This window comes from Triticum aestivum, chromosome 2B (genome assembly GCF_018294505.1).
Source record: "Triticum aestivum cultivar Chinese Spring chromosome 2B, IWGSC CS RefSeq v2.1, whole genome shotgun sequence".
NCBI classification, from domain to species: domain Eukaryota; kingdom Viridiplantae; phylum Streptophyta; class Magnoliopsida; order Poales; family Poaceae; genus Triticum; species Triticum aestivum.
In genome coordinates, this window is record NC_057798.1 from 54,173,446 (window position 1) to 54,200,079 (window position 26,634).

The window sequence follows — 26,634 nt, forward strand, 5'->3', positions numbered from 1 at the left end:
TTCAAATGGACTACAACATGCGGATGTATGTAGACATATTTTAGAATATAAATTCATTCATTTTGCTTCGTATGCAGTTATTTTATGAAATCTTTAGAAAGACAAATATGTGGAAAGGGAGGGAGTATTATATTTGTGAATGGAGGGAGTATACATAGAAAAAATAAAATCAACGAGAATCTGAATGACCCAAAAATCGTGTACAATTTCTTGGACCGCGCGCGCCCGTGCGACCCCTTTCCGAAAAGTGGGGAAAGAAAACCAAAATCGCGCAGGTCCACGGCTCCACCGAATATACCGAGGCCACTTTCTCCCCCGCGCCCGCAGCCGCCCGCCCGCCCTCGTGACGGTGCGACCCCGCAACCCCGAGCCGTGATCCCACGCGCCCGCACGCCGCACCATGGCCGCGTGGCGCCTCCGCGGCGCCGGCACGGCCCTGGCCGCCACCTCCGCGCTGGCCGCGGCGGCTGCCGCCTGGCCGTCGCCGGCGTCCGCCTCCGACCCGTCCCCCGCGGCCCTCGACTCCGCGCGGCAGCTCGTGTCGCGGGCCGGCTCGGCCGCGGGCGCGGGCGGCCCGCCCCCGCGCGCCGCGCAGCGGGCGGCGCTGGCCGGGTCCACTGCCGCGGAGCCGCTCGACGTGCTAGTGGTCGGCGGCGGCGCCACCGGCTGCGGGGTCGCGCTTGACGCCGCCACGCGCGGCCTCCGCGTCGGCCTCGTCGAGCGCGAGGACTTCTCCTCCGGCACCTCCTCCCGATCCACCAAGCTCATCCACGGCGGTGCGTGCTCTACTCCAACCCTAGGGCCCCTCCGGAGATTCATCCCCTCTTTTGCGCGTAGATCCTCCTCGTTTGCAGTTTTAATTTAGCCCTCCTGCATTCCGTTCTTTCGGAGCGTTAACGCTGAATCTTCTGGAGAAGTCCTTGGCCGACTAGATTTGGTGGTCCAGGCCAGTGGTCACTCTCCCATCTTATTAAGCTAGTGGAGACGGATTCAATGGGAACGAGAGTGTGGGTCAGGGCTTGCCGATTTTATATACTGGCAGTGACCACTTTCTTAACTATCCCCTTCCGTTTACTGGGACAATGAAATGCTACATTTGTTGTTACTAGCACCCTAAATTTGGTGGTCACTCCGGTACATGTTTTAAAATATGTACACAGCACAGTTAATTTTCCAGCTATCGATATTGTTTGGCTCTAATTACATACACACTTGATACCAGTATCATTCAGAATTTAGTACCCCCTCTGATCGTACTAAAAAAGCGACAAGTAATGTGGATCGGAGGGAGCAGCAAGTTTCGTTGGATAAGTGCCTGGAGATCAAAGTGACAAGTATTCGCACACCAAAACCATCTTACTGTAATGACACCCGATTTCTGATTGGTACTGGTATTCAAAAGTCTGGTCGTGTGAGAGCCACTGAAGAGCAATAGTCAGTACAGTGATCATACTGATGACCCATTTCTATAAGGTTCAGAGCTTCGTCATAGATCAGTCATTAATAACTCAGTTGCTTTGTGCACTGTGATTGTTTTCTAAAGAAAGAGAGAAAAAAGTACGTACTTCTTAGACCAGGCATTTTTTGAAGTACGGCTTTTGTTGTTTAGTACGGCGAAGTTGTTTTTCTTCTATTTGGACATGTATTCATGTTTATGCAACATTGATAATCATCTTTTTTTAAAATCTTTGAATGTGTCCATATTAAATCTGTGAGCTTGAGCATATATTGATTGGGTTGAATGACCAATAGACCATAGCATGGTTCATCATTTTTGCATTGGATTCATTTGTACAGGTGTGCGTTACTTGGAGAAGGCAGTGTTCAATCTTGATTATGGGCAGCTGAAACTGGTTTTTCACGCTCTCAAGGAGCGCAAGCAAGTTATTGAGAATGCTCCCCACTTATGTCATGCTCTGCCATGCATGACTCCTTGCTTTAACTGGTTTGAGGTTGTATACTACTGGTTTGGTTTGAAGTTCTATGATATTGTCGCTGGCAAAAGGCTGCTACATTTATCACGGTATTATTCTGTAGAAGAATCAGTTGCACTTTTCCCGACCCTTGCAAGGAATGATGGTGACCGTAGCCTTCGAGGAACCGTGGTTTACTATGATGGTCAAATGAACGACTCTCGTTTGAATGTGGGGTTGGCATGCACATCTGCAGTTGTTGGTGCAGCTGTTCTCAATTATGCTGAAGTGGTCTCCCTCATTAAGGATGAATCAGGAGAGAGGATCATTGGTGCACGCATCCGTGACACGCTATCAGGTAGAATAAAGTATGTCTTTTCTCTTTGCACTATATCAAGGATATAATCACTTTAAAGTATGACTCGGGTTATCTTATTTTATGATCTGGTGCGTCTTTTCATTAAACATGGATTTACGGGTGGAATGTTTCTATTTTCAAGTTCATTTAGATATCTTAAGCATGTAGACCACGAGAATGTGAATAAATTTTGTCAAATGATGTAGTAGTTTCTAGTCTCAACGCTCAAATAGTGGTAGTTGCACCGATAGAACTTTCTTGTGCTCTACCATAAAACTGTAGTTAACTTATCGTATACAAGTCAACATGTAATCTGTTAAGCCCGAATAAGGGCAACAGCATACTGTGCTAATTGGATTATATCTTTGTATTTTTTACTTGACAGTACTTTTTGTAGTGTGGCATTATCATCTGGGGTTTTTGTGCTTATCTGGATAGCTATGCAGTCATCTTACGTAGTTACTTAACTTCTGGCTTTGTGTGTCAGGTAAGGAATTCGACGCATTTGCAAAGGTGGTTATTAATGCATCAGGAGCATTCTGTGATTCTGTAAGGAAGATGGCCAACAGTGACGTAGTACCCATGATCGCTCCGAGCAGTGGGGTGCACATTGTACTTCCTGATTATTATTCCCCTGAAGGGATGGGGTTAATTGTCCCCAAGACCAAAGATGGTAGAGTTGTATTCATGCTGCCATGGTTGGGAAGGACGGTTGCTGGGACAACTGATTCTAGTACAGCAATAACAATGCTTCCTGAACCACATGAAGATGAAATACAGTTCATATTGGATGCAATATGTGATTATCTTAATGTTCAGGTTCGTGTACTAGCATATGTGTAACCTTTATTGAAAGTTGTTTTTCCATCACTCTAAACTCTTCTTTACGCCTCCTAGATTCTATGCTTGAGTATGCGGGTGACATGCTCAAGCTAGACCTTATACATGATAATCAATCTAGAGTCTGCTCCATTTGTTAGAAACTTAGAATGCACGGATGAACTCTGGAATGTTATGATATTTCTTGAGGAAAAGTTAACTTGTCAATTCATTAACTATGAAAAAATGCACATGTCTAGGGTTCTGTAGTGCATTCAAAGTTCTATATCAATCTTCCAGCAATAAGTAGTGTTTCATTTAAGCAATGCCTACCTAACTTTCAGTACTGAAATCTTGCATTGCTAAACTCAGTACATTCCAAAGTGTTTGTAATTGGGTTATTTTGCTCTGCACTACTTTGGTCATTGATTCACTGCTATGCATTCAAGATGTTCTTTTGTATTGTAATACTAGCCATGTGCCAACCATTAGTCCTTTTTGTATATATTTTTTGCTGTATTTTCATATTTTTCATCGTGTGGAATTTCCAACCAAGGGAGAAGGGGAAGTAATTGCATTCTCCATATTAGGTGAGGCGTTCAGATGTTCTTTCTGCATGGAGTGGTATTCGCCCATTGGCCATGGATCCATCAGCAAAGAACACGGAAAGTATTTCTAGAGATCATGTTGTATTTGAAGACTACCCAGGGTTAATAACAATCACAGGTGGAAAATGGACAACGTATAGAAGGTAAAGGATTCCACAGTAGCTAATTTTGCTCTGTGCACACATGATAAATTAAGCTGGTTTCGCTCACTCAAGTTTTTGCCTGATTTACTATCATTCATATCTTGATAGTTGTTTATCCCCAATACATACCATGATGATTATGTATGTACTCCCTCCGTTCCTAAATATTTGTCTTTCTAGACGTTTCAAATGACTACCACATACGGATGTATGTAGACATATCTTAAAGTGTAGATTCACTCATTTTGCTTCGTATGTAGTCACTTGTTGAAATATCTAGAAAGACAAATATTTAGGAACGGAGGGAGTAGTACATTGTTTTAATGATTATTGTGGGAAATTAACTGGACCGTCATTTATTGCGTTAGTACTTCATGTATTTTTAGTCGGGGCTTAATGCATAGGCTGCCTGCTAATACTAGCATGGGATGGTAGGCTATATGGGTGCAGCATATGTTTAGCATGTGCAGCATATGTTTAGGTTACGCTGCTGTATGCTAATGAGCTTGTTTATTCAGCATGGCTGAAGATGCTCTTAATGCAGCAATAAAGTCAGGGAATTTGAAGCCAGCAAATGGCTGCGTGACTGATCATTTGCATATAATTGGTGGATATGGATGGGATCCTGCATCTTTTACTGTGCTTGCTCAGAATTATAAGCGAATGAAGAAGACATATGGTGGAAAAGTTATTCCAGGTGCAATGGACAGTGCTGTATCGAAACATCTGTCACATGCATATGGAACTTTGGCTGAAAGAGTGGCTGCAATTGCCCAGGTTTGTGTCCCTCAACTATAGCAACTTACATACGCAAGCTATGTTTGCAAGTAGGAAAAAAGTTATATTTTGCCTTTTCTAATTCAAGCCTCAAAGATGAGCACCTACTGGGAAGTATTTATTTACATCAAATTAGAATATTCAGGAACAGAAACGCAATATAATCATGCACAATATGGCCATCTGTTTGGTGTGTTCCTATGTTGACCATTGTATCACGCAGATGCATGAGATATCTGCACATCATTACCACATTAAAAATTGACAAAGTCGAATGTTCATTGGACGCATCGTGAGGTCTCAACTTATGAACTGGCTAACGTCTTGTAGTTGGGATCAATCTGGTATGATGTGGCACTGACATGAGGCCCAGTTCAGTAAGTAATGAATGCTGAAGGAAGACATGAAGGAGACATTTTGTCTCAGTTTTTGTTTTTTAATCACCAGAAATTTAAAGACCCATGCTCCCACAGTGTCGTAGATGACAAACCGTTTCAATGAATGACACACACTTGATGCTCTCCAACTTGTTGGTTCCATGAGCACCATGCAATTCTTTGCACACAATGAATGAGCTGTATCTTCCGCTGCTTCTCCACTTTTTTCTTCTGTGGACAGCAATAGGATGACAATGTGATGTTAAAATAGTTGATTTGCTTATGTGTTCTTTGGAAAATGCACTTAGTCTTTCCCTTAAATAAACAGTGTATGCATCATAGTTGACGATGCCTAAATTTGAATGTTCAGGATTCTCTGAAATTTAATGATGGCAAATAAATTTCTGTTTCGACTCTAAATTTCTGAACTAGTTCAATATTTCCATTGAAATTGTACTGGTAACCTATAATTGTTGATGCTATTTGATTTGTTTGTATCAGTGCATCTCTTGCATTTCCAAAGCCATTTCCTCTTGTTTTATAGAACTTTATTATTTGATTTGTACATACTACACTCAGTTCTCTTTCATATGAGCTGCCCATGTGTACATTTCTTGTGCTGACTTTTAACTATCTGGGATTGCGTAGCTAGCCTCAATGGATGTCAACTGTTCAGCATGAATGTATGTAATTGCAGTGTTCAACTATGCAATGTAACTATGCTGAATCAGCTAGTGTGCATTCATGCTCTTATACAGCCCAGCATACGATTGTATACATAATTCATCATAATGCAACTGCAACCCAGGCTTGTTTTATTCTACTATAAATCTGTGGTTACTGCACCAAATCCTCATTATCTGTTAATGGATTCATTTTCCAGAATGAAGGCTTGGGAAAGCGACTTGCTCACGGATACCCATTCTTAGAAGCTGAAGTAGCATATTGTGCTCGCCACGAGTACTGCGAGTCTGCAGTTGACTTTGTTGCAAGGAGATGCCGGCTTGCCTTCCTTGACACAGATGCTGCAGGGAGAGCATTACCCCGGATCATTGAGATCTTAGCTTTGGAGCACAAGTGGGACAAGGCAAGGCGGAAACTTGAACTGCAGAAGGGTATAGAATTCTTGGGGACCTTCAAGTCATCGAAGAATGCGCAGTTTAGAGATGGGAAACATAACGGTGAGTTTCTTTTTAACGCGGTCCCCTTTTATACATCCAATTGAGCTTGAAATTTGATGTTTGTTCCTTTGTAGGGCAATGACTGAAAATATAACTACTGTGAATAAGCGTGGGGTTGTACAATTGCGCAAACAGTTATGCGGTTAAACTTCAACAAAGCAGGCTCCAGTACAGAAATTATTCGATGCATGTGTGCTGGTTCCTGATTATCCTTTTGTTTTCCCTGTCTACACTGTGGTTACGTGTCAAATTTGTAGTGAAATAAGATCATCACCATGTCATAGTTGGATATATATCGGAAATTAGTTGGGCTAAATAAGGTGGATTGAGGTCTCTGGAAAACCAGCATGGAAACCATGTTTAATCATCTTATTGCTTTGCCTTTTCGAAATTGTTTTCAGTTTAATTCAGTTAACCAGATTTTCATACATGCGTAAAGTTAAAATGTTTTGGATAACCCACTTTAATAACCAGAACTGTTTTGCCATTCTTCTTCCTCTTCTTCTTATTTTCTTCTTTTCTTAAAGGGTAATGCCAATGTCATTATAAGGGCAATACCATAATTCATTCATTTTTAGGAAACATCATTCTTTTGATTATGTTTTGGTTTTTATTTCATTTTGTTTCTTTTCAAGGGTAATACCAATGCGACTAATGCATCAACTTTTAGGAATTTTTTTTAGAAAATTAAACTATTATATGCTTATTCTTGCATATTATTAAAAAAAAGCCATTTTGTGTAAATTGTGTGAATGTTTCATTGTTTGTTTTAGATTGTTTTTCCATTTTCTTTCTTCTTAAAGGACAATACCAATGCCACCAATTCATTCTTGCTTAGAAAATCTCATTTTGTTTTTTATTTCATTTTCTTTTTTCTTAAAGGGTAATACCAAGGCCACTAATTCTTTAGTCCTGACAGTTAGTGTGACCTGGGAAAAAACAATTAAAGAAAATTTTAATATCTTCAGTCCCGGTAGTTTACTGCTAAACTGCCGCAATATCTGTCAGTCAACTATTTTTCATTCCTGACAGTTAGCTTGACTATGGAAAAAAAGAAGAAAAAAAATAGTTTCTTCACTCTCAGCATAAAGCTTGTCAACAAAGACCAGGTATCTATTCCGGTGGAGTGTACTAGCAGTTAGGGTAAAAAAGGTCGAAAATTGTGTTAGTTTTTTTTTTCTGAAAACTGCTCTTAAAAACCGTAGCAAATTTGGAAAACTGTTGTATATGAAAATGTTTGGGTTAATCGATAGCTTTCCAACGGCATATTATATGGTTTGATTTTTTTTCTTTCATAAAAACATTTGATGAATTTTTTGTTTCTTGAATTTTGTTTATAAGCCGTAATGATTTTGGAAAAACGACCAAACATGAAACAGTTTATCCTATTCAATTGATATGTAACGGTATATTATTTTTCATTAAACAGTTCAAAAATCACGACAAAAACAGTGCGAAAAAACGATGCTTGTCCGCTCGACAGTTGACTACGCCCAAAGAAATGATGCTCGTTGTGTACGTAGTAGCACGAATTCCAGAGTCCAGTCTGTCCAGAGCAGACCAATGTCCCATGGCATAATGCATTGAGATCAAAGTCTCATGGAGGCATGGAGCCCTGCTAAACTTGAAAAGTTTGGTTCTAAAATCCGGAAGTTTGGTTCTAAATTTTACCGGTGGGAGTGGGACCTAGTTTCACACGAAACCCACAGTGGGGGAAACGCATTCAGTCCAATCTCATCCTCATCCTCATCCTCATGGGGTGCACTTGAGAGACACCTCCAGAAGCTGGGTCCGTGCTCGCTGCCGCTTCTGGCGTGCTTGCTGAGATAAAGGCGAGCAATAATGTATGAGAGATAGGATTATGCGCGTATACAGTGTGCATGGAAGTGAAAGAGAGGGCAAGAGGAGGGGGAAATATCAGGGTAAAAAGATGTGGCTGAGAAGACGGAGCACCTCCCGTCTACAGCGTGGTTCAGAAAACAAACACAGGGTTTTCGCCTGTGGGAGCGGCGTGCTTCCAGGCAGTTTCCGACCAATAATGCATGCATGCACTGTCTCAGGAGTCAGGAGTGACCCGTCCCACAGTGCAACCTCATCATTCATCAAAGCGGCCAGATCTCAAGAACGAGTTAGGGGCACCTCCATCTCATTCTCACCCGTCACCACTCACCACCATTGCTCTTGCTCCACCAAAACCCACCAACCATGGCGCCTGTGTAGCCGTCCCACGCTTGCTCGTCTCGTCCCGCTCCCAGCAAGCACGCCCGCAGGGGCGGCGCGCAGACCTAGCTAGCATTTGGATTTTGGAGGCGGTCGCTGCCTGAAGTGAAGAGCCTGCCGGTGCAGCTTGGGGATCTTTTCTGGGAGCTCCTTGGTGTTGGATCTGACGGCGAGGGTGCCTTGCGCAGCTATGCTCTGCTTGGTTGTATACAGGTAATTAAGCAGCCACGTACTTATTTGCTTTCATGCATTGCGCAAAATTAAAGGTGGTGGCCGGTGGAGAGAACAGTTTCTTTTGGTTTTCCTACATCGGATTCCTGTCTTGTAACTTCCAACCAGGTTTTCTTCCTAGAGGATCCATACATTGAGATTTGAGAGCCAACCATGGTGATGGAGGTGGTAACCGGTGTCATGGGAAGACTACTTCCCAAGCTGGTCGAGCTGGTCGCGGGTGAGTACAAGCTACAGAAGGGCGTCAAGGAAGACGTTGAGTCCCTTAAGAAAGAGATGGAGAGCATGCACACTGCCCTTACAGAGGTGGCGGAGGTGCCAAGGGACAGCCTTAATCGGCAGGTCAAGATCTGGGCAGATGAACTGAGGGAGCTGTCGTACGACATGGAGGATGTCGTTGACAACTTTCTGCTGTACGTCGAGGGATCTGATCCAGCAGCCAACTCGAACAAGCTCAAATGCCTAATGGAGATGATGACCGGCTATTTCACCAAAGCCAGCGGCCGCCATCAGATCGCCAATGACATTAAGGCTCTCAAGAAACTTGCCGAAGAGGTGGCTGCCCGGCGTGCCAGATGCCAAGTCGGCGGTGTTGTTGTCAATCCAGCTAACAAATCCAAGGTTGACCCTCGTATGCTGGCTTTGTACAAGGATCAGCAAGAGCTCGTTGGCATTGAAGCCGCTCGGATTGAGCTAACCAAGAGGCCGGCACTTGGTGATGGGAATGTGTCAAATCAGCAGCTCAAGATAGTCTCTATTGTCGGACCTGGAGGACTCGGCAAGACAACTCTTGCCAAGGCAGTGTACGACAGTCTTGAAACGCAATATGTTCACAAAGCTTTTGTTCCGGTGGGTCGAAATCCTGAAGTGAGCAAAGTTCTCAAGGACATCCTCTTGGAACTGCGCGTGCGTACCAGCGATGTAGCCACACTGGATGAAAGACAACTTGTCGAAAAACTCCGAGAACAACTTCAGAATGTCAGGTTCGAAGGGTGTCCACCTCAATCATGTTTATATAGTTTTAAAAAATGGCACGTTTATCTAATTTTTCGTATAATCTGCCAAATAGAGGATATGTAGGACTTAAGATGCTAGATGTGTTGACACAATGTGGGTCTACATGTTATGATTGATGCCATCTAGTACCAATAATTCGAAGTCTAGTACTATGGAGTTGACTTTTATCAACCAGGTGGTCAATCTTAGCGTCATAACACAACGTTGAATCTAATGAAGCAACATGTTGTCAATTTCATTTGAGATGTTTTAAATTTTAATTTGGACGGCCTATTCAATCATGGTGTATTTTTTACAAAAGAAAGTAGATTTTTTTTCTTGCTTTCCTGTTTTTTTTCTATCATTAGGTACCAACCATTCTCGGCAGAATTCAGAAATAAATCTAATATGCGAGCTTCTCATGCAAAACTATGGCCCAGTTCTTTTCAGCAGATTATGGAGAATCTCTGTCTGGAAAATCTTACGCCAAAAGAACTGGATTGTATCTCCAAAATCTTCAGAGGATTCTACAGAATCCCAGTGCAATCCAAAATCTCCAAAATAGTTGGATTTTCCCAGAATCTCAGGATTTTAGTAAGTCCCACCAAAGAAAACGTTTGGAATTAAGAGAGTGCCCCTGTTGCAGCACGTTATTACAGCAAGATTGCCACCGAGCCATCCACGGCCGATGCCCATCTGTTCGCATCGAGCGACCTCGTGCAGGGCTGCCCGCTAGGATTCAGCGCCGCCGTCCACCCCAGTTCGCCGTCCCGGACCTCGCCGCCGCAGGCGTGGCCCTAGCCGCCGCCGGCCAGGTACTCGCCGCTGCCGGTCCCCACTCCCGCCGGAGTCCAGCTTCCTCTGCGGGCCCTCTTCCCCTCTGCCATCTGCTGCCACCGGGACACGCAGAAGCTGCCGTCGGGTCTCTGCACTGGCTACCGACGGCGCCTCCATCCCGAAGCTGCAGCCGAACATCAACAGCTCCTCCACTCCTCCAGAGCGATCCATCCTCTCTCTCCCAACTCTCTGTTCTTTTTTTAGCTAAATTGGATAGATGCAAAAAACTATTGCATAGATAGATGAATCGATGTGTCAATTTGTTAGATGGATGGATGGACATATTGTTCAATTTGTTAGATGGATGGATAGACTGGTTGTTTTAATTTGTTAGATGGATGGATCGTGCTAAAATAATTTGTTGATATTGTCAATGCTGCTGTATATTGGTGCTATTGCCGGAAATTGGCTTTGGCTCATAGGTGATATCGGTACTGTGAATCTTTGCTATTGTATGGAATGTCACTACATTAATAAATTCTGATGTTCAGTGCTAATGTTGCTAGTCTTGTGCCTTGAGATTATTCGTTCTACTTTTAGTTCACTCACATTTGACAAGGTATTGTTCGAAACAACAAAGTGTTAACAATTCATCAAACAGTTTCTGTCAAGGGGTACTACCGACATTTCAGCACACAACTCTTTTCAGAATCTCAAACTAAAATCTCAGAAAAGAACTCGACGCCGAATTCTGGGAGAAGCAGATTCTCGGAGAATTTTCTAGAATCTTGATTCTGCAGAATCCCGGGCGAAAAGAACTGGGCCTATGTTTGGGGATTAATGAGAACCGTTGTTGATATAAATGAAATCAATCAAATTCACGCCGCCATTCCTTCTTTGTTGCACCTTTTTTGTAAATTGAATGATAACATATACATGTATAGATATATATTCCTTATCCAAGTGGCTGGTATACATCTTGTTCTTCTAATGGACACTCTGCATAGTTCAGAACTAACTAATGCATGGTTCTTGCTCTGTCATGTGTATAGGTACTTCATCGTGGCGAGTAATCAAATGTGCTTTGTTTGATAACAATCATGGAAGTCGAGTAATCACAACTACTCGCAATCAGGAAGTCGCAGAAAACACCGGTGATGTCTACAAGCTAAAACCACTTTCTCATGATTTGTCTGAAGAACTATTCAATAAAAGATTATTTGGTGGTAAAGAAAATTGGCAGACTTCCGAGGTATCAAAAAAATTTCTACAGAAATGTGGTGGTGTGCCGCTCGCTATCATTGCAATAGCTAGTTTCCTGGTTGGTAAACCTGTGGAGGGTTGGTCAACGGTATACAACTCTATTGGTTTCAGACATACAGATAACACACATATTGATAACATGAGAAAGATATTATTATTTAGCTATGATGATCTACCTTGTTATCTAAGGCCTTGTGTATTGCATCTGAGCATATTTCCAGAGGACGCTTTCATCATGAAAGAGACATTGATATGGATGTGGGTAGCCGAAGGCTTTGTCAGTGAAGAGCCAGGGAAACGGTTATTTGAGATTGGAGAAGGATACTTTGGTGAACTTGTAAATAGAAGCCTGATCCTTCCTGTAGAGCACAAAGAAGAGAATGTCATATATGGTTGCCGTGTTCACGATATGGTACTTGATACAATTTGTTGGTTGTCAGAGAAAGAAAATTTTGTTACCATAGTGGATAATAATGGGAAATACTCAACTTCAGAAAGCAATAATGTTCGTAGGTTAGCTGTCCAAACAAGAGATGAAGAGCAGCACAACCATTTTGCCAACACAAGCATGCCAAAATTGAGGTCATGTTATGCCAGCAGGTGTCATAAAAGTATGATGCCACCACTTTCAAGCTTTCAAGTGCTGCATGTTCTAGACTTGGAAAACTGCGTATTTCTGGAAAACTGTCATCTTAAGCATCTTGGAAGGTTACATCTGTTGAGATACTTGAGTCTGGAGAACACAAGTATTAGTGAGCTCCCAAAAGATATAGGAGAATTAAAGTTTCTGCAGACACTAGACTTGAGGAACTCCGAGATAAAAGAATTGCCACAGGGCAATAGTTTGCTAAGGAAGCTGAAGCGCCTGCGAGTTGACAGGGACCGCCGGAGCGCTGGTACCAGGGAAGATGTAGGTATAAAAGTGCCGAAATGGATAGGGAACCTGACATCCCTGGAAGAGTTATATTTGAGTATAACTGGTGAATTTTCTACCTTCGTTGAAGAACTCGGTAAGCTGAAAGAGCTGAGGGTGCTGGTCTGTCATTTAATGGGAGATTTGAATGAGAAGAAAACTTTGGCGGATTCATTAAGCGAGCTTGGGAAACTCCAAATCTTACATCTTGAGGGCCTGTATGGGTGGTCGAAATCGGAGGCAGACACCTACTGGAAAGACTATAAGCCCCCTCAGCAGCTAGGTGATCTGTCCATATCGACCAGGTTCAGTAGGCTCCCGCCGTGGATTAAGTCCTCTCTGCTTCCGAACCTCTCCAAACTAAAAATTGATGTATATCCTATGAAGAAGCAGGATGTGATAAACCTTGGGGGGTTGCCAGAGCTTGTTAAATTGGATGATCTGTGGATACCGGCAGGCATGGAGTTTGCTGATGGTGTGTTCCCCAAGTTGAGGAGCTGCGGGATAAATGCACCTTTCTGGTTTCTGCCGGGAAGTATGAAGAACCTTGAATCCATTACGGTGGGCACAATGCGGAACTTGACGGAGAAGGATGCCGTCACTGATTTTGACTTTACTTGTACCCTGAGGAACCTCCCTTTGCTTGTGGTGGTCTTCGCTAATGTGGAGAAGATGGAGGCAGCGTTGAGCGGAGCAATCCACAACCATCCCAACCGCCCCTTCCTTCATCTCGGAAAGCATGCTGAAGACAGGGTATTACTACATGCTTTTGTATCTATCTATCTATCTATCTATCATTCTATCTATCTACATCTATCTATCTCGTGCCAACTTTAGTGTTTTGTTATAACAGCTACCCGTTTGGCCTTTTTTAGATGATGAAAAAAGAACCAGCCTCCCCTCTGCATCGTGCTGCCAGTGTTGGTACGTCTACTCAGATAATCGTGGAAGACGAGGAGGACGAAGGATCGAGCTCCCAACAGATAGCACACGAGGTACTACCTGCTTTACTCCCTGCTAGCTACCTTCTTTTATAAGCCCCGTGGTTGGTCCTTTTCATCCCAGTTCCATGACGACAATGGTAACCGCGTCGGAGAAGAGCTCGATCCTGAGCAGAGGAACCAAGTTCAGCTGCTCGATCGACCAGATGATCACCGTGCCACGCCATGCGCCCGGGTGCTATACTTGCACCACCCCTCCCTCCATCTATTATTCTCTGCTGCAGTTTCTGCATTGTACTAATCGGCCGTCTTCCATTTACCTTATCTATCTCTTTTATGTATGTAGTCCCATGACAACAAAGCGTCCGTTTCAACAGGTACCATTACACCTTTTGATACTGCCTAAAATGAGTTCCTTGTACATTTTTTCAGTCGGACAAGAAACGCAAAGCCAACCACGCCAGTGTTGATGCAGCAGTGGGGTGGCACGACACTGATGTTGATGCAGCAATGGGGTGGCGCAAAGCCTTCAACGTCCCTCCCAACCGTCCATCACCATGGAGCATCACAACTAACGGTGTCAGCGCCTTCTATCCAGCGGTCAACTACAATTATTTTGTATGTTACTACTAGCTAGACGGATCCATGTTCCTTATTACTCTGTTTCGAGTTTCCAGTGACCCAATTATAGCTTTGCTTCTTTTTCTTTTCTTTAGCAAGACCTCTACGCGAAAGACGAGGAGGAAGAAGAAGAATCTCAGGCAGATCAACAGGAACAGGTACTAAATGCTTACTACTCCATCACCCTATTGTGTTTTATTATAGTCTCAGCCGTTGATTAAGTTAAAATGGAGTGGTTACTTGCACGGATCTAGATGCACTGAATGGTTATTAGCGTGAGGGAAATTAGGGGAAAAAATTCCGGAAAAATTAATAGTCACGCTAATAACACAAGTTGCCTCGTTTATTTTCAGCTGGCAGAGGAACACAAAGAAGCCGAGGTCGGGTCAGCAGAGACGACTCCACCAGAGACCCAGAACACAGTCGACGTCGCTAGACTTGCAGAAAGCGGTGAGGCCTCCACCGGTATGCCTGCTCCTGTGCCGGCTCGACGGAGGAGGAGGCCTTGGGCGTGCTTCGGTTGCCTCAAGTCCGCCGGCAGTTCTTCTCACTAGTGTGGTGCTTCAGAAGATGGCTCTGGCCGAGAATGAGGCAATTGCCTTGCTGTGGTTTGTGATCGGTTGAACTTTTGTTGGACTTCTTAAACTGTTTGTTGCTACTATTTGGCATGTAATAGGATAGTGTGATGCGCCAGGTTTTTTGCCCCGTAGTCTATGTATATGATGAAGATCAGGCATCGACAGCGGGTTTCCCTGGCGGGTTTGGATTATCCTTTCCATTTCCACATGTTAATTAAGACTTGGTTGTTTCTTTGTTTGAGGAACGGACTTGGTTGTTTCTGCTATGCTTATGCCAAGTATTGCTATGCCCATTTGAGAAAACAAAATTGGCGTTCATCTGTCTACTGAATTCATACTTTCCTTCTAGTACTCGACCTCATTTGGAAGATGACTTTGTTTGATCGGAAGACATACAAGTTGCAAGCTCATTCCAAATGGAAGTATCAGGAGAAAAAAAATGCTTCTACTACATATCAGGCTGGACGGAACGAGCGGGCTTTTGGGCCCGCTCGTGGCCCGTTCAGGACCGGACCGGACGGTCCAGGACCGGTAGCAAAACTGGTCGGTCCGGGCTGCAATATTGGGCCCGAGAAAATGTCGGTCCGGTCCGGGTTTTAACCGAGCCGCTCGGTCGGACCGCGAAAGCGCAGTCACCGCGGCTGTCGTTCCTCGTCGTCGCAGCCACCTGCATCCTCCGGGTGAACCAACATGTCTCCGAGCTTCCGCTCTCCATCCTTCCTCTCCTCCCCGTGCGCCGTATCCTCTTGCCGCCGGTCGCCATCACTGTCGTTCATGCACTGCGGCCGATCTGGAGTTCTCGAACATGGCATCCACCCCAACCATGGCACCAATTCCTGCGGGTATTGCGGCCGCATGAGCTGCGGGTCAAGACGTTTTTCTTGCAACTGAATGGAACGAGAGAATGGCCAGGAACGAGTATTGCGGCCGTGCCATCCAACGTCCACCCATACGCAGCTGTGTTGTCGCTGCATGAGCTGAATCGTGCCATGCCACGAGCTCCCACAACGGCCAGATCTAACTAACCTCAAACTAATCGAAGAGGTGGACATGCACACGTTGCATGGCAAGTGATTTCTGCATTAAAGGAAAACTAAGCAGTAAACATGCACACCGGGCACAGCTCTGAAGAACTGTGACACGATCCGAAGCGCTCTGCACCTCGCCGGCGCCACGAGGAAGTACTAGGGGACGATCCCGAACACTCTGAAGGTGAAGCCGCAGCTGTTGTTCGAGGCTTTTATGCACTTCTTCTGGACGAGCGCGAAGACTGTCAGTTAAATACGTGGTGTCAAATTTTCAGAAAATTCAGTTTCGTGAGTTTCAGAAAATTCAGTTCGTCAGTTTCACTCGCGCACGTCGTCCAGTTCGTCACATCACTCGCGCACGTCGCCCAACTCGCCGCTGCACTCGCGCACGTCGTCCAGTTCGTCACATCACTCGCGCACATCGCTCAACTCGCTGCTGCACTCGCGCGCGTCGCCCAACTCGCCGCTGCACCCGCACACATCAACCCTGCCCATTCGGTCCTTTCGGTCCATTCGGTCTGGCCCGGGCTTCGTCGCCGCCGGTCCGGTCCCTGAGATCAGGACCGTCATGTTGCTCGGTCCGGTCCGGCCCGGACCGCCGGCGGCCGGTCCAAACGACGGCTCGGACCGGGACCGGGCCGGCCCGGACCGTGTCCACCCTGAACTACATATTTCTTCCTAAAAAAACTGAACAATATATATAGTTAAATATAACATCAGAAATTAGGAGCGTCAACTGAATCAACCTTTATTGGGAGCATGGAAGAAAATCCTACATACCAGCTTGACTGCCTCAACACACGATTACCCGTGGGAGGAGCTCGACCCCGACAGTAGCCACTGCCCACTGGTTCTTCCCCGGCGGTGGTGGTCATGGAGCTTCTGGCATCTCGATGGTTTCACAATCCTTGGACAAACACCCTAGTCACTGTTAGATGTGTATAGTCCTTCTTTTTTATATCCTCATTATATAAGGAGCTTTCTGCATTTCATCTTATATGTACATGTATTGGCCTTTGGTCCCCAGTATTGTTTGGCAATGCAACTCTCAATTGATTTGGGTGCATACACGCACGCATATATTTACAATGAGCAGCCCACGGCCTCGACTATACATGGTAACTAGGAGGCGGGGCAAGGTAGGAAATGATCCTACATATACATGCGATATACTGCCTATACAAAAGATATTCAACACCCCCCCCCCCGCAGTCGATACGTCATTAGTGACGCATAGACTGGACCGAAACTCCTCAAATGTAGTCGTCGGTAACCCCTTGGTCATGACATCGGCGAACTGCTGAGCGGTGGGGACATGTAAGACCCGTATGTGTCCGAGAGCCACCTGCTCACGCACGAAGTGAATGTCGAGCTCGATGTGTTTCGTGCGACGATGATGAACGGGGTTGGCGGAGAGGTAGACGGCAGAGACGTTGTCGCAGTAGACAACGGTAGCCTTGGCCACGCCAAGGTGCAACTCCTGAAGAAGCTGCCGTAGCCAGGAGCACTCTGCAACAGCATTAGCCACAGCGCGATACTCAGCCTCGGCACTCGACCTGGACACCGTGGGTTGTCGTTTAGACGACCACGAGATGAGGGAGGGCCCGAGGTAGACGCAGTAGCCAGAGGTGGAGCGCCGAGTGTCGGGGCAGCCGGCCCAGTCGGCATCGGAGTAGGCCACCAGATCCGTGGAGGAGGACGCCGTCAACGTGAGACCAAGACCCATAGTGCCGCGGATGTAACGGAGAATCCGCTTCACCAAGGACCAGTGAGAGTCACGGGGAGCGTGCATGTGGAGGCACACCTGCTGAACCGCGTACTGTAGGTCGGGACGAGTGAGCGTCAAGTACTGCAGGGCCCCAACAATGGACCGGTAAAAGGCGGCATCCTGCGCCGGGGTGCCTTCAAGAGCGGAGACCTTAGCCTTCGTGTCGATAGGCGTAGGTGCGGGCTTACAGTTAAGCATGCCGGCGCGCTCGAGTAACTCCTGGGCGTACTGCTGCTGATGAAGAAAGAACCCGTCCGCACGACGCACTACCTCGATCCCGAGGAAGTAGTGTAAAGGACCGAGGTCCTTCATCGCGAACTCGGTGCCGAGGCGAGCCGTGAGCTGTCGGAGAAGCTCGGTCGTGGAAGCAGTCAGGATGATGTCGTCGACGTAGAGCAGCAGGTAAGCCGTCCCAATGGCGTGCTGGTAGACGAACAGAGAGGCATCCGAGCGGGTGGCCACGAAGCCAAGCTGCTGAAGGAAGGCAGCGATCCGCTGGTACCAAGCACGAGGAGCCTGCTTGAGCCCATAGAGTGAGCGCGAGAGCAGGCACACATGATCCGGCTGAGTGGCGTCGACGAAGCCGATGGGCTGCTGACAGTAGACCTGCTCGGCGAGATGGCCATGAAGGAATGCGTTGGAGACGTCCATCTGGTGGACGGGCCATGCGCGGGAGACCGCCAGCTGGAGGACAGTGCGGATAGTGCCCGGTTTGACAACCGGGGCGAAGGTGTCGGTGAAGTCCACACCGGCGCGCTGACGGAAACCACGAACGACCCACCGAGCCTTGTAGCGCTCAAGGGTCCCGTCAGGCCGGGTCTTATGCCGAAAGACCCATTTGCCGCTGATCACGTTAGCGTGCGGCGGCCGAGGCACCAGCTGCCAGGTGCGGTTACGCTGAAGAGCGTCGAACTCCTCCTGCATCGCGGCGAGCCAATGAGGGTCTCGAAGAGCCGCTCGAGCCGACGATGGGAGGGGAGAAGGCGCTGAGGTGGACGGCACCGAGGCCGCAAGCAGGTACTCGTCGGCAGAGTACCACTGGCTCGGGCGGAGCGCACCGGTCCGGGCACGAGTCACCATGCGGGAGGGCGGCGGGGCCGGTGCGGCGGGCGAGGGTGAAGAAGAGCCCGCCGAGACCGAGCCGGCCGAGGGCGCAGGAGATCCCTGCGCGGATCCGGGCGACGCAGGCGCTGGAGAGGCCGGCGGAGAGCCCTCAGCCGAGCCCGCCGGTGAGTCGGAGGCGGGCGTCGGGGGCAAGGTCGCTGTAGAGCCCGACGCGGGGGCCCCGGCGGAGGGCGAGGAAGGCGCCGAGGCGACGGGTGTCGCGGAGGACGTCAAGGACGCCGCGGCGTCGGGCGAGGGGACTGGGCCCGAGGCCGATCCCGCAGCCGCCGAGCGGGGCGCCGAACCCTCCGAAGCCGCAGCCGCCGAGCCGGCAGCCCGCGAGGCGGGGAGGGGGCCGAAACCAGGAGGCGGCCCGAGGGAGGCCCGAGGGCGCGGGGGCGCACCAAGGAGGCCCGAGACCGAGCCGCCAGTAGCAGAAGGTGAAGACGCTGGCGAGTCGGTCGGTGGTACCTGCTGAAACGGAAAAACCCTTTCGTCAAAGTAAACGTGTCTAGAGGTGAAGACACGGTGAGAAACAGGGTCGTAGCAGCGGTAGCCCTTGGTGTTGGCAGGGTAACCCAAGAAGATGCACGCAAGAGAGCGAGGAGCGAGCTTATGAGGGGTGGTAGAGGCGATGCTGGGATAGCAGAGGCACCCGAAGATGCGAAGATCGTCATAGGATGGGGGGCTCCCGAAAAGCAAGTGGTGTGGTGCAAAGTTGCCGCGGACGCGGCAAGGCCGAATGTTGATGAGGCGTGATGCGGTGGCAAGTGCATCGGGCCAGAAGCGGGGTGGCACATTAGCATGAAATAACAAGGTGCGGACACAATCGTTAAGAGTGCGTAAGACCCGTTCTGCGCGCCCATTTTGTTGCGAGGTATAGGGACAAGTGAGACGAAATATCGTGCCATGTGTGGTGAGGAGGGTGCGAACCGCGAGGTTGTCGAACTCCTTCCCGTTGTCGGTTTGGATAGCGTGGATGGGGCGACCAAACTGGGTGGTGACATAGGAGTAAAAGGCGGTGAGAATGGATATGACATCGGATTTCCGCCGCAACGGGAAGGTCCACACATAGTGCGAAAAATCATCTAAAATGACAAGATAATAGGTGTAGCCGGTATTACTCGCAACTGGAGAAGTCCACACATCACTATGAAGTAGTTCAAACGGATACGATGCAACTGACGAGGAAGTGCTAAAAGGAAGCCGAGTATGTTTGCCTAGACGACACGCATGACAAGTGTGACCGTCGGTCTTATTACAAGTGAAAGAAAAACTCCGAAGAATATGACGAAGGGTGGTGTCGTTCGGATGTCCCAAGCGAGCGTGCCAAAGATCCACACCGACGGAGAGGGCGACCGGAGAGGTGGAGGTGGAGGCGGGTGGGTGGACTGGGTAGAGCTCGTCGGGGCTATCACATCGGTGGAGCACCATCCGGGTACGGGCGTCCTTGACAGAAAAACCACACATGTCAAATTCAACGGTGACAGGGTTATCACGAGTAAGGGAACGAACGGAAACAAGATTAGTAATGAGTTCGGGAGAGACAAGTATGTTAGATAATGAAATCGGTGTAGATGTGGACGGAAAGTAAGCATGGCCTATGTGCGTGATAGGAAGAGATGACCCATCGCCAACAGTAATACGATTGGAGGTATGAACAGGATATGAGGAGTGGAGAGTACCGGGGTTGGCAGCCATATGAGAGGTGGCGCCACTATCCATGTACCAATCGCCGCCACCCGTGTAGTTGGCTGGTGAGGGGGCGGATTGGAGCGCCGCGAGAAGGGCCGGATCCCATGGAGCCGGCGGGAGCGGCGGCGCCGACGGTGGCAGTGTGGCATATGGCGCCGCGGCATAGGGCACCGGCGGCGGGGCGGTGTAGGGCGCCATGGCGTAGGCGCCTGGAGATGGTGCGGCGTACGGCGCTACTGGAGGCGCGGCGTACGGCGCCTGGGGCGCGGCGATCAGCGCCTGGTGCACTGCGGGACGTGGCCCCAGAAGGCCAGGAGCGGGCGGGCGGGGCACCGGCATGCTATACGCATGAACCAGGCCCGTCCACGGGTTCTGGGCCGCGGCCCAGGGCGCGGTGGCCTGCTGCTGACGAGGCGGGCCCCCCTGGCCGTTTCCCTTGCGACCGCGACGCCCACCACGGCGGCGATCGGAGGAGGCAGGCGGGGGTGGCGGCCCCTGGAAGTGGCCCGCTGGTGGCGGCGGGTACGGCCCGTAGGAGGCCGCCGGAGGAGGGAACCGCGGCGCGGCGGGCGCCTGTGGAGCCGGCGGGGGCGGGCCGCCGCGGGAGGTCCCGGCAGCGAGGGCGACGTGGGTCGCCCTAGTTTTCGCCATCTTCATGCGACGTTCCTCCAGACGCAAGTAAGCCACAACCTTGGCAAAGGTTGGCTCCGGGATCAAGGTGAGGTTGGAGGCAGCGTTGCCGAACTCTTCATTGAGCCCGGCGGAGAGGGTGCTGAGGAGGAGATCGTCGGAGATGATTTCGCCGAGATCACGGAGCTCATCTGCAAGTTTCTTGAGACGCATGCAATAGTCATCGACAGAGGAATCAAGTTGATGCGACCCAAAAAACTCTTGTTGAAGAAAAACCCGGCGTTGGAGTTGGTTGTCGGTGAAGAGCCCGTTGAGTTTGGTCCAAACGGCGAGGGCGTCATCCCCGTCGCTGACCACCGTGTGGAAGAGATCCTTGGAGATGGTGAGGTAGAACCACCGGATGAGTGTAGCATCGATGGTCGTCCACTCTACATCACCGAGCATGAGGCTGGAATCCACGAAACCGTCGACGTGATCATGGAGATGATACTCGCGGAACACTAGAGAGAAATAGGTCTTCCAGGCATAGTAGGTGGAGGTGGAGTAGTCAAGGCACACGGGGACACGGCGGTGGATGTCAAGATCGCGGATGAGCACGGGATCGGGGCCGGCGAAGGGGTTGGGGATGACGGAACCGGATGCGGAGGAGGCGGGTGAGGCCATGGCGATGTCGGGTGGGAGAGGGAAGATGGTGGTGCGGCTGGAGAGGAAGCAGCGGCAGGGAGAAGAAGCGGCGGCGGCGGCGCAGCTAGGGGGCGGCGGCGGCGGTGATGCGGCGGCGGCAGCCTAGGGCGCGGCGGCGGCAGGAGCGGAAGCTGTTTAGGAAGAGGATCGTGTGAGGAAAATTGATACCATATTGTTTGGCAATGCAACTCTCAATTGATTTGGGTGCATACACGCACGTATATATTTACAATGAGCAGCCCACGGCCTCGACTATACATGGTAACTAGGAGGCGGGGCAAGGTAGGAAATGATCCTACATATACATGCGATATACTGCCTATACAAAAGATATTCAACACCCAGTGAATATCAGTTGCTCATTATTCAACATGGTATCAGATGCTAGGTTAGCCTCTCTCCCACACGATGCAACTCCGTGCGTGCTCCATCCTAGCCACCGCCACTGCTAGGCCCCGTTCTAGTCTTCCTCATCTCCGGTCGTCCCCTGCTCAGTTCCAGTCGCCCTTGCCTGTCTTCCCCGTCGCCGGCCGTTTTTGCCCACCGCCAGCCGTGCTCGGCCCCGACCGGATCCTTTGCCCCCGCTGCCGGCCTCCTCTCGCGCCGGCCGCTCCCTCTCCATCCTCGTCCGGCCGCCGCTGCTCCTTTCCCGTCTGGCTGCTGCTGCCCCTATCTGTTGGGCTGCCGCCGCCTCCTGTCTGTCTGGCCGGTTGGTTTCGACTGCGGTCGACCAGGCTGGTCTCTGCTCGATTTCCTACCTCGAGTGAGCCTTTGCTTGATCCAGACCAAGCGTTCTGCGTCCGTTGACTTCCAAGAAAAACTAGAGAGCTCATCATGTCTTCTTTAGGCTATGTCGCTGCTCCTCGGTGCTCGGTGATCTTCAATGGCACCAACTATGCTGAGTTTGTGGGTTTCGTCCGTATCCATATGCGCGTCCTTCTCCTGTGGGGCGTTCTCTCTGGCGAGTTCCCCTGTCTGCCATGCCCTGCTGCTCGCGTGTCTCCTACCCTACCGATGCCGCCTGTTCTTGCTGTTGATCTGTATCAGGCTAATCGGGATGCAGCCAAGGCTCTTCATGATGCTATGGTTGGTACTTATAATCAGCAGGTATCAGCTTATTCAGATGCTCTTTCTGTCTACTGAGATGATCTGTTTGCTTACACTCAATGGTGCAGTGATGACGCTCGAGCTGTTGTTGTTCTCACTGCCAGTGCTCTCCCTCAGTTTGCTTTAGAGTTCATGGGCCCTGGCACCGTTGTGATGGTGTGGTCTTATCTTCGTCAACGCTATCAGCCCTCTGGTGATGCTCTCTACTTATTGGGGTGTGTCAGGAGCACGCTCTTCAGTAGGGCGACTCTTCTGTTGATGAGTTATATACCCAGAGTTCTGCCATTTGGCGCCAGCTTGACTCTCTTCGGAGAGTTGTTTGAGGAGCTTGCCGTTGCTGCTAGACTATGCGATCCGACTTCAAGTTTCAGCGTGTCCATGAGTTCTTATCTCGCCTCTGTTTAGAGTCTGTGCTCACTTGCTGGCTCGTCGCCGTGTTCCTATCTTGGAGGTGCTAGCTTGCTGAACTTTGTGCTGAGGAGACTCGCCTTCGTTCTGCTGGGTTGCTTGCGATTCCCTTTGTGTTGGCTGCCCGCGCTCCTGTGTCGCCTGCTCGCCTCACCGCTCCCCTGCTCCTGCCCACACCTTCAGGGGGTGAGTCGCCCTCCTTATGCAGAGAAGGGTCGGTCGCACCGTGACACCTTCTGTGGCTACTACTCCAGGCCAGGGCACCCAGAGCCTGACTGTCGCAAAAAGCAGCGAGACCAATGGCGCTCTTCTTCCAGTGGGACTCTTGCATCTTCCTCAACTCCATCAATCACTGACCAGGTCATTGTGCGGCTCAAGCGCATGTTGGCTTCCTCTAGCTCTTTATCGACGGGTTCTGCTGCCGCTGTGACTGCTTCCACATCTCCATCACCAACGACACCTACACAGACAGGTACATCTTCGTGGGTTTTGGATTCCGGAGCTTCTTTTCATATGTCTTCTGATTCTTCCGCATTGTCTTCTCTTCGACCTCTTGATTCTCCTATTAATGTTCTCACTGTCGATGGCACACCCCTTTCTGTTGCTAGTCGTGACACTCTTTCTATTCCGTCCTTTTCTGTGCCTAGTGTTTCACATGTTCCCCGTCTTACCATGAATCATTTTTCCGCTTTCTAACTTACCGATTCTGGTTGTCGTGTCATCTTTATGCCGATTCTTGCTCTGTTCAGGATCCTCGCACCAAGGCTCTGCTTGGTGCTGGCCCTCGGCGCCGTGAGTCAGAGGGCCTTTGAGAGGTTGACTGGCTTCGTGTTCCTTCCGCTGCCACCAGTTCTGCCAGTTCTCATGCTCTTGCTGCCTCCTCTTCTGCGTCCTTCAAGCAGTGGCATCATCGGCTCAGTCACATATGTGGCTCTCGCCTGTCATCATTAGTGCGTCACGGCCTCTTAGGGTCTGTCTCTGGAGATGTTTCTCTATATTGTAATGGTTGTCGACTTGGCAAATAGACCCAATTACCTTATCCTACCAGTGAGTCGGTATCTCAACGTACTTTGGACTTAGTTCATTCTGATATTTAGGGTCCTGCTCCCTTTGATTCAAAAGGTGGTCATCGCTACTATGTTCTGTTTATTGATGATTTCTCTCGTTATACATGGCTCTTATTTATGAAATCTCGTAGCGTGGTTCTCTCTATATATAAGCGATTTGTTGCCATGGTTCACTTCTAGTTTTTCACGCCCATTCGTACCTTTCGTGCAGACTCTGCTGGAGAGTATATATTCCAGATGTCGTGTGGTTTTCTTGCGGAATAGGGTACCGATATGCCTCAAGTAGCGTTGAGACGATTTTTGGGGTGGCCTGATCTTTCACCGCACGCACAGACTGGTAGCAATGAGTTCGACAGCAAAGAACGTAAAACAATAGATGGTAAGATATGCTTGTAGGCGTATGTAGTAGCTAGATGAAATATAATGGATGAATCAGAAGTACAGATGTGGTGCAGTAGTACTATAGCTAGACTAGATGGATGGATTATGCTAATGATGATCAGCGGTGACGACGGCGACGAAGTAGTTAAGAGAGGAGATTAGAACTAGTAGTAGATGGAGAAGAAGGAAGCTGGATCGACCCTTGCGGATCAAGGACCAAAACGAAGCTTGTACCTTGGCAATTGACGTCGCCGAAACACACGCAAATATCAAACCCTAAATAGGGACGCAACAGTACAGATGCACATCCATCAGATGTAGTTTCTGTGTTTTCTTCTTAAACCTAAACCTAACCCTAGACAACCCTACACCCCTTGGTTATATAGGTGGTGCCTAATAATTGGGCCTGGACCGACCTGGACTAGGAAAACGATAAGGACTCCTCATGTTACAACTTGTACGTAGAAACTAAAAGGAAACCACAGAAATCAATTAAACTAGAAAACAAATAAAAAGGACACGCCTCGTTCTCTGCCATGGCATTCTTGTAGGCTTTATTCATCTAAGGACCCACGTACGTATACTTGCATGTATGGTTGCTAGGTCAAAACCAAAATCAAGTTGATGGTGCCGTATGTTAGCAATCAAACTTTCATTGTTACTTGGCCTTCGTACAAGTATAGGCAAGGTGTTGTGAACGTAGGCTTCATTTCCTCCTGAGGCACGATCCGAGGAGCAACTTCAGTAGCATACAGAACATGCATCACACCTAAGATTTTTCTATGTTCTGTAGTACACATTATCTTCTTATGAGAGCGGGAACCACATACTTTTGTATCTAATTTTCATAGCCAAACTCTCGGTTGAAAAATACTTTACTTGGCGATAATGGTGGAACGACAAGAGTACCTGAGGTGACTGCATCATCCTCTCCTCCTTCAGACGAAACTGCCCTTGGTTTCGGAGCACCCTTCAAAATATCCTTGTGTACAAACATATGATCAACCTTGATAGCATTATTACCCACGGGCTGCAGCACACATTTGATGCCAACATCTCGGAACACGTAAGTGTTCGACCTCCCCTCATATATAGCGTTGCGACCATATTGCCACGGACGACCTGATAGTAATCGGCACACATCCATTGGCAAAACGTCACAAATGAGCTCATGATAATATGTGCCAATACTGAACTTTACGCGTACCTTGTGAGACACCTTCAGACGTCCGGAGTTGTACAACCACTCCAATGTGGTTGCAGATGTGGCCATGCCTTCATTCCTCAAGCATCTACCACACGACTTTCTTATGATGTTGGTGTAGCTCCCTCCATCAATAATCAACTTGCAACACTTGTTGTTGATTCGGCATTGTGACTGAATTTTTTTCCTCGTGCTGCTCGTTGGTGAGAAAAGGTAGGAAGAGGAGAAGGAACAACCTTGGAGCTGGTCGATGTGGTGGGCAGCGGCATCTCGGCGGTTGGTGTGGGTATTTGAGGCGGCGACGCCGGCAGTGTCCTGGGATCCGCGACAGCAGCGTCCTGTTCCTGATCGGCCACGGCCGCGTCCTGGTCCACGATGTATCCGAGGCGCCATCGCCGATGCCGTCCTGGTGGTCCGCGACGCCCCGGATCGGCGGCGGCGTCTCCTTCGAGACCTCGTCCGGGAGAGGAGGAGCGTCAATACGGATTTTTGCCTCAGGTGATGCCGGTGCGAGGGTGGGCGTTGGCGTGGCGGCTGGCGACGCTAACCCTAGTGCATCAACGTGGCGGCTGGCGGTGCGGGTTGGCTGACTATGAGATCAGCCGCGGCGGCGATCTCGTGTGTCTGCTTCAGTTTGAAGATCGTACGACGGCGGCGACATGTCCTCGAGGGGATCGATAGGAGATGCGGGGGCGAAGGGAAGGAGCGGCGGGGACGTAGGGATGGACGGCGGCGAACGAGTCGTGCGTGCGAGTGGTTCGAGGACTGGAGGAATCACTCATGCGATTCATTTGTGTTTTTTTCCCTGGTTTAATTTCGTAAAAAAAATTCGACCGTTTTTT

At 48.9% G+C, this 26,634-nt stretch overlaps 2 protein-coding genes across 2 annotated transcripts; both read left to right on the forward strand.

Annotated features, from left to right (window-relative positions):
• The first annotated feature begins 321 nt into the window (after positions 1–321).
• LOC123043436 (glycerol-3-phosphate dehydrogenase SDP6, mitochondrial) lies at positions 322–6,562 on the forward strand. Its single transcript, XM_044465888.1, has 7 exons — positions 322–776; positions 1,798–2,271; positions 2,759–3,090; positions 3,681–3,841; positions 4,360–4,618; positions 5,879–6,176; positions 6,251–6,562. The coding sequence occupies exons 1-7, from the start codon at positions 401–403 to the stop codon at positions 6,256–6,258; spliced, it is 1,908 nt and encodes a 635-aa protein (XP_044321823.1). The 5' UTR covers positions 322–400; the 3' UTR covers positions 6,259–6,562.
• Positions 6,563–8,067: 1,505 nt separating this feature from the next.
• Positions 8,068–15,019, forward strand: LOC123038938 (disease resistance protein Pik-1). The gene is made up of 8 exons (XM_044462310.1): positions 8,068–8,609; positions 8,736–9,610; positions 11,345–11,370; positions 11,453–13,329; positions 13,452–13,571; positions 13,950–14,135; positions 14,234–14,296; positions 14,492–15,019. The coding sequence occupies exons 2-8, from the start codon at positions 8,781–8,783 to the stop codon at positions 14,690–14,692; spliced, it is 3,303 nt and encodes a 1,100-aa protein (XP_044318245.1). The 5' UTR covers positions 8,068–8,609; positions 8,736–8,780; the 3' UTR covers positions 14,693–15,019.
• Positions 15,020–26,634: the final 11,615 nt, after the last annotated feature.

What these genes read in the sequence shown, in the direction of transcription:
- LOC123043436 (XM_044465888.1), top strand. Translation starts at nt 401, where the DNA reads ATGGCCGCGTGGCGCCTCCGCGGCGCCGGCACGGCCCTGGCCGCCACC. An exon ending in GTGATTATCTTAATGTTCAG is followed by an intron (nt 3,091 to 3,680) that starts GTTCGTGTACTA and finishes TCTCCATATTAG; the next exon opens with GTGAGGCGTTCAGATGTTCT. An exon ending in AAATGGACAACGTATAGAAG is followed by an intron (nt 3,842 to 4,359) that starts GTAAAGGATTCC and finishes TTGTTTATTCAG; the next exon opens with CATGGCTGAAGATGCTCTTA.
- LOC123038938 (XM_044462310.1), top strand. Translation starts at nt 8,781, where the DNA reads ATGGTGATGGAGGTGGTAACCGGTGTCATGGGAAGACTACTTCCCAAG. An exon ending in ATTCCTTATCCAAGTGGCTG is followed by an intron (nt 11,371 to 11,452) that starts GTATACATCTTG and finishes TCATGTGTATAG; the next exon opens with GTACTTCATCGTGGCGAGTA. An exon ending in GAAAGCATGCTGAAGACAGG is followed by an intron (nt 13,330 to 13,451) that starts GTATTACTACAT and finishes GGCCTTTTTTAG; the next exon opens with ATGATGAAAAAAGAACCAGC.